Genomic DNA, 14,750 nt, shown 5'->3' on the forward strand with positions numbered 1-14,750 from the left:
TCTTTTTTACAAAGAAGTGCATTGTAACCCTCAAAATCAAGTAGAGAGCCTTCATCAAAGTATAAGACGTGTGATGAACCACCACACGATTCCTAATCACCTCCCTCTTTTCACCGTTGATCGTGATGATCCGGTTTTAATGGTCAAATGTGTAAATTTTGATCCATTTTCAAAAGTAAAGATCGATTGGTGTTTTCAAAAAGTTTTAATATCTTATGATCCATCCAAGAATATATCGGCTTCTGAAGTTATGTATATGACTGTGGAACTAAAGAAATTTGTGCTCAGCGTTGTCAACACGGTCGTTGCACTTGTTGTCTTGCCGTTTCGGCCGATTCTTGATTTTAGATACATGTATGTAAGTGAAGACAACAATGTTGTATTCACCTACTATGAATCAAGACGTCAAACTCATGATTGGGCATATGAGGCAAACGAACTTTTTGTGTTATTCAACACTCTTGGAAAAAACAAAGCCCGAAATTCAACTACCATACGTGAAGAGATAAAATCATTTGGTAAATCGTTGATAAAATTTACTCATCAACAACTTTTAGGAAATCCGAACTTGATTTTTCAAAATGTTGTGTTCTGGAGTGTTGAAATGCGAATCATGTTTGTAATCGAATTGCATGATCTCATGGAGCATAATATCATTCGTCTCTACCCAACATGTGAAGAGGCTTTTGTAAATCCTATTGATAATATTGCTATTGATTTCTGTGAAATGATGAAGAAATCAAATATTACATTTATCAAGGAATTGTTAAAAGTGGGGGATTTGGATTATCTTAGAAAATTTATGGAATGGTCGAAAAACCAGCGGAATGCTCCCCTTAGTGTTTCGCGTTCAAATATATTAGAAAGCAATCCGAGTGATATATTAAAACAAGGATTGACACGTGTTCGGGACGCATATCGACATGCCTTCAAAAACACGAGGGTAAGTAATTTTTTTATTAAAAGTTTGACTATATTCTTATATAAATTGCTTTAAAATATGTATGGTTATTATTATATATGTATAACGAAGACATCTAAATTTTGGCTTATGTTATGGTAATATTTATTTATTTTTTAATTATTAATACTACATTACTTTAACACCCTTTGGCTTTTTGTTGACTTTGACTTTCAATCAAGGGGCTTTTTCTTAACTTCTCAATTGTCTTGCTTGGCTACCAAGCAAGTAACTTCCATGATCCTAAAGTAATTGCCCATCATTTACCACCATTCCCCATGATACCCATCATATCCTTCTTTCTCCTGAAATAACTCCCCTCTAATTCTTATAAATAAAACCTACCAGCACCATTTTTGGTTCATGTTCATTATTCTATAACAAAAATCTGCCCAAATTATTATTCACCAAAAAACCCGAATACAATCATCCAACATCTCCATATATTACTTTACATTCAAGTTAATATTATTCATTCATTGATCTGACTTGAGCGTCGGAGGGGTTTTCTGGGAGATCACCCCAGGCAAGACTAACGTGTTGTGTTGCAGGAATTCAGGTCACTTCCCCTCCGTTGACCTCTGATCTTGATAACGCTTCCACTTCTGGTGTTTCAAGTGTCTTTTGCATTTCTTTGTTTCATAATCGAAACAGAGTTAATATTTCTTTGTTGAAGCGTTAAGCTGTCTATTGTCTATATAAGAGTTTTTTTTATAAAAATAAAAAATATTATTTTGTATTTTTAAAGAAATTTTTCAATCAAAACTTTGACCAGTTAGGTCGATATGTTCCGGGTCAAATCGGAAACGATTCGACCCATAAATGTCCAACTCAAATGACAGAAAAATAACCCTCCGGTCTGCCGTTTTGACATGCCCAACTCGAAAATAACCCAACTAGAAAAATCCATCGCCTGGCCGACATTTTTGACATATCTGGGACTGTGTTAGTTATTTATTTAGGGAATCAATTTACACTTTGCCCCTTTCCACGGCCAATACTTTAATCAATTAACTTACATTTTACCAAGTGAACATGCCAGCAATTTTGTGCTTAATGGACAATGGTTTAGGAAAAGATCTTATTAAATAACGGTGATTTGTGAAATTATAAATCACCCTTATATGGTAGGATTTGATATAGTGGGATTTTTATGATTTTAATTTACCTTTTTTCGTTTGTTTATTTTACTATTATTCTTTGTATTTTTATGGTAATTTACAAATCACGATGATTAATTAGGATTTTTTGATGGTTTAGTATTGTCTACTTCATCTTTGGATATTGAATCCACCCCTGCGTACGCCTCCTTTTATTCCTTTTGTTACCCAATTTTACACAATAGTTCTACTCACAAAAATTTTAACACAATAGTTGACGAGAGTCGAGACATTCCATGAGGGAAAAGATATGGTGGGGTCATTCTTTTCAAGGGTATACATAGGTGTTCAAAACAGATGTGGTGATTGATATTTATCCGACCTTATAATTTGAAGTTCATTTGACCTGGCGTCAAAATGAATAAAATATGTAAAAATGAAAATGGATACATGATCCAGTTTTGAACCGATCTAAAACACTTTACTCGATCCGATAACCCGAATAAACATATATTTCTATAGTTCTACTCCCTCTGTTCAAAAGAGATTTTAAATACCAATAATTGGCACAAATATTAAGAAATTGGTTGGGACCATTAAAATATGTGGGTATGATTTAAAGTGAGAGATAATATGTGGATAATAATTAAAGAAAGTGGTGGGGACGTTATACCAAATAGAAATGTTGCAAAGTTATAGGAACAAACTAAAATAAAAGTGTGACAATCTCTTAAAGTATGGAGGGAGTATCTTAAGTTACGAAGACTTGAAAAGGTAGTTGATCTGTGGCCACTTGCTTTGTAAGCTAAAGACAGAGGATAGAGCTCATGGAAATGTCATGTATATTGTTTGGAATTTGAAAGTGGTCCTGAGCTTAACGTGATTGTGAGCTACTTCTCAGTTAAGTCTAAGCTGAGCTCAATCAGAGATGTAACTGACTCAAGCATTTTAATATATACTTTCATTGGTGTTGGGTTTTAATTGGAAACAACCTCTTTGTTAGCCCTAACAAAGGTAAGGTTTGAATCCCCAAACCACGTAACGTGAGAGCCGTTGGAGTAATGAAATGTTGTGCAATTTTGGTTTTCAATACAGGCAATGTTATTTATTAGTCTTTGTTTATTTTTCATGAATTTATTTCTTCATTCGAATTAAGGTATCAATTATTATATGTAACATGACTTCTTGAGGTAGAATGATTTTTATAGTGGTTACTCTGGAATTCTGGCTGTAGGATCTTGATTACACAAGAAATTCTGTGTTCATGTGCATCATAAACCATCTGAGTGAACAACAATGATAATGATGTTTGTAGTATGCATTGCGTACTTATTTTAGTGTGGTAGATATAATAGTTGTCTTTTTGTTTGGAGAATAGGGTAAGTGGTTATGAAAAAAAATATATACTCCAATCTAAAATCAAAGTAGATTTGATTATTTTAGTTACACTTGGTAAAGTTAAAATAGGGCATATTAATTCTTTCTATGTACTATTCTTCAGGATCATATTGAATAATAAATATTGACTAGTATTAAAAAAAGACTCCAAATGCCATTGACAAAGACTTGGCATCATAATATGACTTATAAGCTATGACTTGTTCCTTATTTCATGCGGGACTCCAAACTACGGGCTACGAGATCGCAAAGTGTTTTATAACCCAGCCAATGGGCCAACTGACAGCAGCAAGTGCGATGCATATGCTCCATGGACCCCAGTTCAATCTCTCTGTACCTGCAAATTTCTTCAGAAATTCCACCATGGCTACTTGGAGAATAATAGTAATTCCAACTATCCCCAAAAACAACTTGTTTTTTAGAATGCCTTCAAATATGTTCTTCTCTAGCTTTCTAGCATTGAACTCATTGAATACTTGGCATAGCACAAAACAATTGAAAATGATCGTGTTCTTCGTCCTCTCCTCTACTCCGAAAATAGACTTGCCCTTAAACTGTAGGGTTAGCAGGATTGTTATTTGATAAAGTGCTTGTGCCAAGAGGTTTCTCCATATGATTTTGCTTATAAGTGGCTCGGTTCTTCCTACTGGGGTTTTCTTCATAAGATCGTCCGTTGGTTCCTCAGTAGCCAGAGCTGCTCCTAAGGACTCCATGATCAAGTTCACCCATAAGAGTTGGACTGCATTAAGAGGAATGATTCCTGAAGAAACTGCAGCTACAAAGTTGATAACCAGGGTAGCCATATTTACTGTTAGCTGGAATTGAATGAACTTTTGAATGTTGTTGTACACACATCTACCCCACTTTAAGATAGTAACAATGGAAGCAAAGTTGTCATCTAGGATGACTATATCAGAGCTCTCTTTAGCAACTTCGGTGCCTTGGATACCCATTGATAACCCAATGTCCGCTTCTTTTAGAGCAGGAGCATCATTGGTACCATCACCTGTTACTGCCACAACATGGCCTTTCTTCTTCAAGCATTGTACCATGAGAAGTTTGTCCAATGGGGAAGATCTTGCCATAACTTGAATGTTATCTATTTTTTCCATTCTTTGTTCGTGGGAGTAGTTTCGAAATACTATACCTTCTATGACAGCTTCTTCATATAATTGATCTTCTGGTTGAAGGATTCTACATTCTCGAGCAATGGCTTTCGCTGTAAAAATGTTGTCCCCTGTGATCATTTTGACACTAACTCCTGCTTTCCTGCATGTAGCTATTGCTTTTTCAACACCATTTCGACATGGGTCCTTCAACCCTACTATGCCCAATAAGGTGAGCTCATTTTCATGAAGTTGATTCAAGGAACTATCTTCCTCTACTTGTTTGTGGGCAAAAGCAATGCATCTTAGGCTTCTGGCTGCCATGTTTTGGATTATTTCCTTGTATTTCATGTCTTCGTCCTTCAAACTCGTAACTACCCCTCTCTTGTCATAATAGTTTGAACACCGGGATAGTATCATTTCCGCTGCTCCCTTCCAGTGTACTTGCAGCTTTTTGTCATTCTTCTTCCGAGCCATAACCCCATTACACTTCTTCCCCGAATTGAATGTCTCACCTTTCAAAATCTGGAAACCACTAACGAGTTCATCCATCTCCAAATCAAAAACGGCCCAATATAGTATCGCTTTCTCGGTGGGACTACCAGATATCTCAGGAATTGTTCAGAAGGTAATTGACACACACTTCCTGTAGTGTTTAACACAACAGCTTGTTGAAACAACTCATGCAGATTACTTCGTAACCTAACTGGGTTATTTACCTTTTGTTTACTCTGCCGGAATTCAGTGACAGTCATTTGATTAAGGGTAAGCGTACCGGTTTTATCAGTACATATGGTTGTGGCAGGCCCCATAGTCTCGCAAGCGGAGAGTTTCCTTACCATGGCGTTCTCCGCCATCATCTTCTTCATGGAATATGCTAGTGTTTAAGTCACTGCTAAAGGAAGATCTTCAGGAATGGCTACAACTACAATGGTAACTGCTGCAGAAACAATGTTAATGATTGTGTTCATTACATCATTTGTTTTTGTTTTTCTTCCATTGAATTCTCTATTACCATGTTCATCTTTCGTGGTTCCCGTGAAGTAACGTATAAACTTTCAACTAGACTCCTAGTGCGCACAAAGATCTAAGAACTGATGTTGCTTTTAAATCTTTGATTTTGATCTATCATGTTGTTTTGTTTTAGATTACTTCTCCTCATTCAGTTAAATCTGACTCCTTGTTGTTTTCATCTTTTAGATTGTTTACAAATCGTACTAGCCGGAAACGATGAGATAGCGGAGATGATTAGAGTATTCTTGGAAGATATCTCGGATTTGTGTATATATTGAAGTTGTAGTGTCCTTATTGGGCTTTAGAGTATAGTAGATTTGATTATGTTAACTATTTTGGACTTTTGTAGTTAGTTTTGAATAAAATTAGATTATTTAACAACTTAATTCCAAAAAAAAGCTTCGTGAAAACTTAATTTCCAAAATAAGCGTTCGCACATCCAAATCTAGCCTTGAAGTAAATCGTCGTTACTAACAACGAAAGACAAAAAAAAATAAAATAAAAGCCATAAGTCGCTGTTACTAATAGTGACTTAGGGAGTTGACCAGTCAACTCCTTAAGTCGCTGTTAGTAACAGCGACTTTAAAGTTAACTGGTCAACTCTTTAATCTCGTAGGTTGGAATGAGGAAGTAACTGAGAACTGGAAACTTAAAACGCATTAAGTCGCTGTTAGTAACATCGACTTACTCCAAGGCTAGGTTGGGATGTATGGACGCTTATTTTGGGAATTAAGTGTTCACGAAGCTTATTTTTTGAATTAAGTTGTTAAAACATCTTATTTTATTCAAATTTTCGTTGTATGATTATTTTGGACTATGGTTTAGATGCTTGGGTTTAAGATTAGTTACTACAGTTATGTTTTAGACCTTTTGACCCTTTTCACGAGTTATGGTTTGAGATTTGAGTTCTTTGCGTGAGTAAACCCCGTAATGACTTGTCTTACTTAGTCAATTGATAAGTCGGGTTGTTACAGTTAGCAAAACTATTTCTTGTAATTTTAGATGGCATGGTTGTGTCTGATTTAGGACTTGAGTTGCAATACTTTGAAGACACTAAAACATCTCATATAGAGGTGTTCAATAGGGCGGATCAAGTTAATTTCTTAATGAGTCAGGTCAGGTTGAGCCACATTATTTTATTGCAATCCGAGTCAGGTTGGGTCGGGTCAATAATCCATTTAACCCGACCCGACCCATTTGTGTAAAAATTTTCATTCCATTAACTAATTATAAAATCAATTTTATGAATATTAATTATATTAGCTAATATAACATATATTCTAAAATTTAATTATAGAAATATTAATTTAATAACTACAAGAGAAAATTATAATAAACTACCTATTCTATACCCCTCTTTGCAAAAAACTACTTTATCTAAAATTTTTTGCAAAAAACTACCTTATATAATACATTTCTTTGCAAAAGACTACCTTATAACGGTTTTTAGCATTTGACCGTTAAAATTAACCGTTGACTATCACGTGATAGTCACGTGACCTTAAAAAATAAAAAAATAAAAAAATAAAAAAATAAAAAAAATATAATAATAAAAATAAAAATAATAATAATATTAATAATAATAATAATAATAATAATAATAATAATAATAATAATAATAAAAATAAAAATAAAAAGTAAAAATAAAAATAAAAATAAAAATAGAAATAAAAATATAATAATAATAATAATAATAATAATAATAATAATAATAATAATAATAAAATTTTTAAAAAAATAAAAATAATAATAATAATAAAAAAAATTAATAATAATAATAATAATAATAATAATAATAATAATAATAAAAACAAAAATAAAAACAAAAAAAAATTAATAATAATAATAATAATAATAATAATAATTTATAAAAAAAAATTTTGAAAAAAAATTAATTTTTTTAATTTTTATATTATTATTATTTTTTTTTTTAATTTTTACTTTTATTTTTATTATTATTATTATTATTATTATTATTATTATTATTATTATTAGTATTTTTTTTTATTATTATTATTATTTTTTTTTTTTTTAAGGTCACGTGACTATCACGTGATAGTCAACGGTTAATTTTAACGGTCAAATGCTAAAAACCGTTATAAGGTAGTCTTTTGCAAAGAAATGTATTATATAAGGTAGTTTTTTGCAAAAAATTTTGGATAAGATAGTTTTTTGCAAAGAAAGGTACAGAATAGGTAGTTTATTATAATTTTCTCTAACTACAACTTTTTCCGATATAAACATCGAAGGGGGAGCTATAAGCCATGTCCAAGTTTTACATGTTCAATATTACTGTTATACAAAAACTATAAAATTATAAAAGCCAATATATTTCTGTTTGTTGTTGATCTAGTCATTATGAAATTGTCTGTGTACTTGTCTCGGTGACCTGTTAAAGCCCGCATGACCCGCCAACTTGTAAAATTGACCCGACCGTTTAAAATCCGACATTTAAAAGAAATTAACGGGGCTTAACTTTTTTAAAATGGACCGGGTCACGGGCTTTTTGCAGAGCCCCGACCCATTAAACACCTCTAATCTTATACGAAAAAAGATCAGTCAAGACTTAAGCTACTACTATCTAATAGATTCTTATATTTTCGATTTCTCAATATCATGGTCTGTCTTCTGTAATGTGTTTTTTGGACTTCAGCTGCACCTGCATATACTTGATATATAGCACCAAATTGTAATCGGAATAATCTTTGATTGATTAATGTCAGTAGCAACGTTAAAAGTATAACAATGCCTGGTTCATGAACAAGGCAAAAAATATACGGGCCAACCCGGTAGACGGGTACCTGCGACTAACAAAACCGGAAAAATCTTTCAAACGTAACGTATAGGCCACAACATCTACAGAAATGCACTTCAGAAAAATCTTTAGATCCTGAAAGCTTCAGGAAGTACTTCTTGAAAGCACTCCAAGGAAACAGGTTAAAGATGGCACTAAATCTTGTAGCGAAACGTATTTGCTCCTGTTACTCATCCTCACGAAGCCTTTTGTCATACAAGCCATCTTTGAGCCATGCTTGCAACGTCTGCTAGCTATCACTGATGTCGGGCATTGGCTAGAACTAATAACATGCGTCGAAAACTCATCCTGTAAAACAATGAGAAGAAACCTTACCATCATTGTTTAGGCATATTTGTATTACGTTGCCCCAACCACCATTCATACTAAATTTTATGCAAGCATACAGCCCCCCACCCACCCACCCATAATAAAGGGGCTATATTAAGGCATGGCTTAACCAACTTTGAGGGCTTGGTCAAATGCAATGACAAATTTCCAACAAAATTACCAAGTTCTCACAGATTTCTATTGAAAATTCTACCAAAAAGGTTTGACAAACTACAATGTAGACACCCTTATTTGAAGGAAACAGGGAAAATTTGTATAAGATGGAAGACATAGCAATCAACATTTCATTACCCTAGTGCCATTAGCTGGCTCCCAGTGGGGTTTGGGGAGGCAAATGTATGCAACCTTACCCTTGTTAGTAATAAAACTAATAAAGAGATTGTTTCTAATTGACCTTTGATAAAGATATAGCAATCAAATGAATAACATAATTTACCAAGGTCAAATGCTCGACCAGCTTCCTTAATTTAAGAGATGATAAAGGACGTCAAAGGAAAATATTCCTAGCTCTGGCTTTGCAACACATCAGGCAGACTTCCTTCTGCTAGATAGCCATGCAGCTCAACACCATGACATTCACAGCAGCAAGTGCTCAGGACTAAAATCGCAAGTAGTTGTCTTTTTTCATATTCACGGTGTTCTTTCAGCACATTGATGCAGTCAGTAAGGTAACGCCTTATTTATACGCTCAATTGGATAAAAAGGTAACGCCTCACACTCAAAAACCACAGCACCATTTCAACTTAAGCATCATGCAACAAGGTCGACCTCATCAACATCAGGAGGAACCACGTCTAATCTCATCATACTCCGGTATTGTTCTGGAATAGGTGCACCTGCCTGCACACACATTTCCAAAACAGCTGGAGCCTTGCCAAAGTACCTTTTTAAATTGTTCGCTAAAGGTGGGCCAGATGGATCTCGAACATGCCAAACGTAGTTTGGGCCAACAAGATCATCAATGGTTGCCTCTTGCCATGCATGCAAGCCGTCACGAGACTGATGCTTGGATGCTTTGCACATCCGCACCTTGTGTCCTTTAGGACCCACCTGAACCTCAGGGCAGTAACCACAAGTCCATACACAATATTTTTCCATGATCTTTCTTGTGCCTGATATCATCTCAAGCCATGATTCCATCGTCCCAATGCTCAAGTCCTTCAAGCTTCCCTCCTCGAAATTCGACTGCACTAATGGATGAATAGGGTTTTTTACAAGTTCACCCTTCCTATCATCTAATCCATTCCTGAAATCAGTATCCATTTGAAGACAATCCACACTAGCTTCTTTATTAAAATCAGAACCTTTTTCATTGATTTCAGGGTCGAAGTCTACGATTCTTCCTTCAATGGAATAGACAGGCTTAGTTCTCCTTCTCACAGGATACTGTTCTAGATTAACACCAGCTTGTATACAGAGCTCCAATATTGCAGGAATACGTGGATAATTGAATCTCTCCTTATGTGTAACTCTAGGTTTCCCAACACAATCATAAAGGTGGAAGCATTTGGGGAAGTAAACTACATCATTTAAGCCTCCTTTTCTCCAATCATGCATAGCACTGCGAAAGCCACTTCTTGGTCCAGTGCAGGTACGTATTTCATGTCCCAAATGGCCTATATGAACTTCCGAACAGGACCTGAATAGAAATTATGTCAACATCTAAATGTAAAGTGTACCGAAGTAGATAAATCTGATGAATTTAACAGACTACATCTGACAAGTAAACATTTATATACGATACATCCAAACTACAAGTCTTGCTAACCTTATGCACCATTAGAGAAATACTCCCTCCGTCCCTCAGATATTGAGATTTGTGAGAATAAAAGGAAGTGGTGGGGACATTTCCATCAAAGAAAATTGTACCAAAATACAAGAGACGGATTAAAAAGGAAAGTGTGAGAATTTCTTAGGGACAAAGGGAGTAATAAAATACACTTTGCTCTTTTCTGATGGTGCTTTCAGTATCATCTATTTTAATGGTTTACATCAGTTCAACAAAAAACTAGCACGCCGCATTATTAATCCCATATTTCTGAGATGCCAAGAATGACAGTTATAAAATTTAAAAGTACCATGATCAACATATATAGACATAAACAAAGAGCTTGGTATATTTTGTGAGCTCATGAAAGTTTCACACAATAAAAAAAATTGAAGTACTTGGTTACACAACACAGATAACTTTACAGAAGATCAATCCAAGAATCAATGTTAATGTGTTTAAAGCTGAGAACGGAAACTAGCAATTCAATTGAGCAAAACAGGTAAATGAAAGCAGTAGACAAATGAAAACACCATGTTTACAGAGTTCATCCAAGTTGCGCTACATCCTCACTTTTGTGCCGAACTTTATAATGACGAGTTATGGAAGCTTGGTGTTCAAATGAACTCTTGATTCTTGAAGATGGTTTTGGATGTCTAGGCTGATATTTAGCTTACTACTATACAAAGAACATAAGGAAGTTTTTTTAGGAAGGAAAGGTGAGCCTCGTCCAAAAAGCAAACAGAAGCTGAATTGACAGACTGCTCATTCAATCACCAAGTCTGCTCATTCGAAAGGCAGATGTATTTGTTTGAGGCTTTTCAGCACCAGAATTTCCAATGTTCTACCTCCGATTGAGCAATCATGGTGCTCGTTCAAGGGCACAATGCCTGAACCTTCTGACTCTTCACATAAACACTGCTTCATCGAGCAACAAAAGTGCTGATACGAGCAACAAGGGTGCTACTCCAAGCACATCTCTGAAAGCACGCCTGACACAGCAGCCTAAGAGCATTAAGCTCAAGGCACAATAACCCCATATAGGCATGGGACACAAGGCACAAAACACAACAATATCCAATCAATGAATGATGGCTCAGATTAGTGATTTTCCTACGATTTCAATCAAAACACTTTTAGTAACATGAATAACATTCGGCTGTAGCGTAAATTTTTATGAAATATATCGCATCATTCCCATGGTTACGAAACTTCCGATCATAAAAAAGCTTTTGCTCACAGTTTTCTATCACCACTTTATACCATCTTCCCAAACTGCAAAGCATTGCAAGTAGAACAATCATGACAATAGATTTTTCAACCAACATTACTCTAACGTTTCCATTATCATTCCTGCTATTTAATAACAACAACCAAACAATTCATCATAGTAACAAAATATCAAAACCACAATTCAAACCATATAAAAACAAGTTGATTGAGAAATGAAATGAACTTCTGGCTGCAATTTATTGATAATAATCAAAAACAACTTGAAAACATACACATAATTTAACCAAGAAATTCAAATGACTAGACTAACCTGCATCTTAGAACAGGTACAATGGTGAGAAGTTTGGAGATGCCCTTTAGAAGTGATTCTCTCGCCCAATAAACCTTTCTAGCAACTTCCACAAGCTCAGGAACGAGAAGTCCATTATCAGGAGGGTGCTCAAGAACTCGACACGGATTCAATTTCATCAATTCCCTTTCTTCTTTAGCTCGTTTTATCAAAATATTCATGGGAGTCGGAAATGGTTTTCTCTCTGATTTGCATCTAAGAGGCTCAGGCAAATCTATATAAAAGGGATCATCAGTTTCGCGTCCAAAGGGAATCACCTTCACCTCCTCTTCACCATCTCCACCTCCAAGAAAATGTCGATGCAGATGGCAAAAATGGCGAGAAATATATTGACGTTTTTTCACCAAAAGCACTAACCCACTGAACATTTATGATTAGATTCTTCAAAGCCAATAAAACATCTATAAAACGATTCCACTATCTGGGTTTCGAAAAAAACAAGATTATTAGTTTGGGAATTTCGAATTAATTGTTCAACTGAAATTAAAATAAAATGTTTACGCCATTCTTGTGGGCAAAATTAACAGTGTTCTTTGTACACTAGATTATGAACAATAAGGGGAAGAATGTAGAATTACACCTCCTTTAGCGTCGGAAGTAGAGTATTTGCACACTGATTTGGAAGAAATGCATACAAAAGAGAAAAGGAAGAGGGCTACAAGAAACGAGGATTCAGATTATAAATAAAAAGAACAATTTTGACACAGAATATGAAAAGTTGGTAATAAATAAGGCAATAAGGAGTAGATTAAATTGTGTAGATAATTTTAATGAAAGTAAAAATATGTAAATGGGATTTAAAAAATAGGAAAAATTACTTTAAAATTTAACTTTTTTATAATAATTTTACCTATTGATTAACTATAAATAATCTCAACGTTAAAGAGTATTTTCTTAAAGTAAATCCGATAACCTGATGACTTATTATAGCAAGTTTTATTTAATAAAAAAAAATTAAAATATAAATTAAAATAAAATATTAAAAATATTGGAAAAAAATTCTGCTTTTTTTCATTATTATTTAGGATTTTTTATGTAAATTTTTAAAATTTTTCTCTAATTTTACATTAATTTTTAGTTTACTTTTTTTTGGTGAATTACCTATTATAGCAGACTATTAGGTTACCCAAGTTTATTCTAGGTAAATACCCTTAAAGTTGAAATTATTCATGGTTAATTAATATGTGAAATTATTATAGGAAAATCATTAAAAAGTTGAATTATTTTAGGTAATTGTTCAAAAAAACTATAATAAGGTTTGAATTAAAAAAATAAAATAATGCAAAACGCGTTCGACAATCTAAAATAGATAATGATGTAAATTGACTAAAATAGGAAGTAAACTTCATTGGAACTCTGAATTCTCATAGTTTTAGTTTAGCATTTAATAAATACATACTATGATTTAATGAGTCATTGTAATAGTTTATCAAGTTTTTTTTTCCGATTATTACTATATAAACAAAGGGGATATTTTTTTTATGATATTAAAAAATTATTTAAAAATAAAATCATTTTTTTCATTATGATCCAAGAAACTTCCAATATGATTTTGATCCAACCTAAAACTTGACATTCAAAGAAAGATTGAAAAAAATAAGATAAATAAACAATTTAATTCCAAATATAAGATTCGGAAAAACTTATGTCCCAAAATAAGCTTCCATACATCCAAGCCTAGCCTCGGGTAAGTCGCTGTTAGTAACAGCGAATGAGGAGAAAAAAAAAAATTAAAAGGCCCTAAGTCGCTGTTACTAACAGCGACTTAAAAAAAAAAATTAAATTTTAATAGTACTAAACTTGAAGTAGCTGTATTTTTTTGTTTTTGAAGCAGCTTGTTTTTTAACCTTCAAATAATTATTTAATAGCAGATAAACTAACTATATAAACTTGTTATTGTTTGATTAATCTTCCGATGTGGGATTGTTTTCTGGAACACATCAAAATAAATGAAACCAAAAATTAGCTCACGAATAGAGCACCGATGTGGGACTAAGTTATTGAAGAGGAAGACATCCACCATTGAAGAAGAACACTTATGACAACCTTTTCTGATTCATTGCTAAATCCCTATTTTGATAGCCTTGAGTAAATCCAGCTCTCTTTTCCTCTCTTAATATTCATATTACTTGTTCCCAAAAGCATCCCAATGTGCAATGCTAACTCCTCTTGGCATATATCTAAAAAGCCACCCTTGATTATCCAGATCCCAACTTTGTACTAGACATAATATCTCAATGGAAGAATCAAGCATACATAATCCTAGCTAAACTTCCTTTTAAGGTTGGTTTTCCATACCAGAAAACTTTGCTACTATTTGTAACATAGTGAAAAGTATCTTTAATTTATTAGAATCAAAAATTGTTGTCGAAGTGTATTAGATGGACGATTGGAGTTCTTTTGAATCATTTAAATACGAGATCATCAAATCCTGACTGTCTCCGAGACGAAAAAACAACATCCCAGAGGCTCCATTTATCAAGTCTAAGTGATGAACTGATGATATGGATTTTAGATAGACATGATGTAGTAGCCAAATCTCTTGTTTTCTAGAATGATATCAAGAATGTCTCATCGATCAACTAACACTATCATATGCTCTCCCATATTTAAACTGGAAACACCTTAATTATGTGATACAGTGAATCTCATCAGCAACCTTTGGCCACATGGTCC

General features: G+C 33.8%; 1 protein-coding gene and 1 pseudogene across 1 annotated transcript; both read right to left on the reverse strand.

The window, feature by feature from the left end:
• Window positions 1-3,562: 3,562 nt before the first annotated feature.
• On the reverse strand, window positions 3,563-5,497 carry LOC130797838 (putative calcium-transporting ATPase 13, plasma membrane-type; annotated as a pseudogene).
• A 2,772-nt stretch (window positions 5,498-8,269) lies between these two features.
• On the reverse strand, window positions 8,270-12,774 carry LOC130797839 (APO protein 3, mitochondrial). Its single transcript, XM_057660612.1, has 3 exons — window positions 12,036-12,774; window positions 9,161-10,363; window positions 8,270-8,682 (listed from the first exon to the last, which is right to left on the reverse strand). Exons 1-2 carry the CDS (start codon window positions 12,440-12,442, stop codon window positions 9,475-9,477), a joined length of 1,296 nt encoding a protein of 431 aa, XP_057516595.1. The 5' UTR covers window positions 12,443-12,774; the 3' UTR covers window positions 8,270-8,682; window positions 9,161-9,474.
• Window positions 12,775-14,750: the final 1,976 nt, after the last annotated feature.

This window comes from Amaranthus tricolor, chromosome 13, assembly GCF_026212465.1.
Source record: "Amaranthus tricolor cultivar Red isolate AtriRed21 chromosome 13, ASM2621246v1, whole genome shotgun sequence".
Taxonomy (NCBI): Eukaryota; Viridiplantae; Streptophyta; class Magnoliopsida; order Caryophyllales; family Amaranthaceae; genus Amaranthus; species Amaranthus tricolor.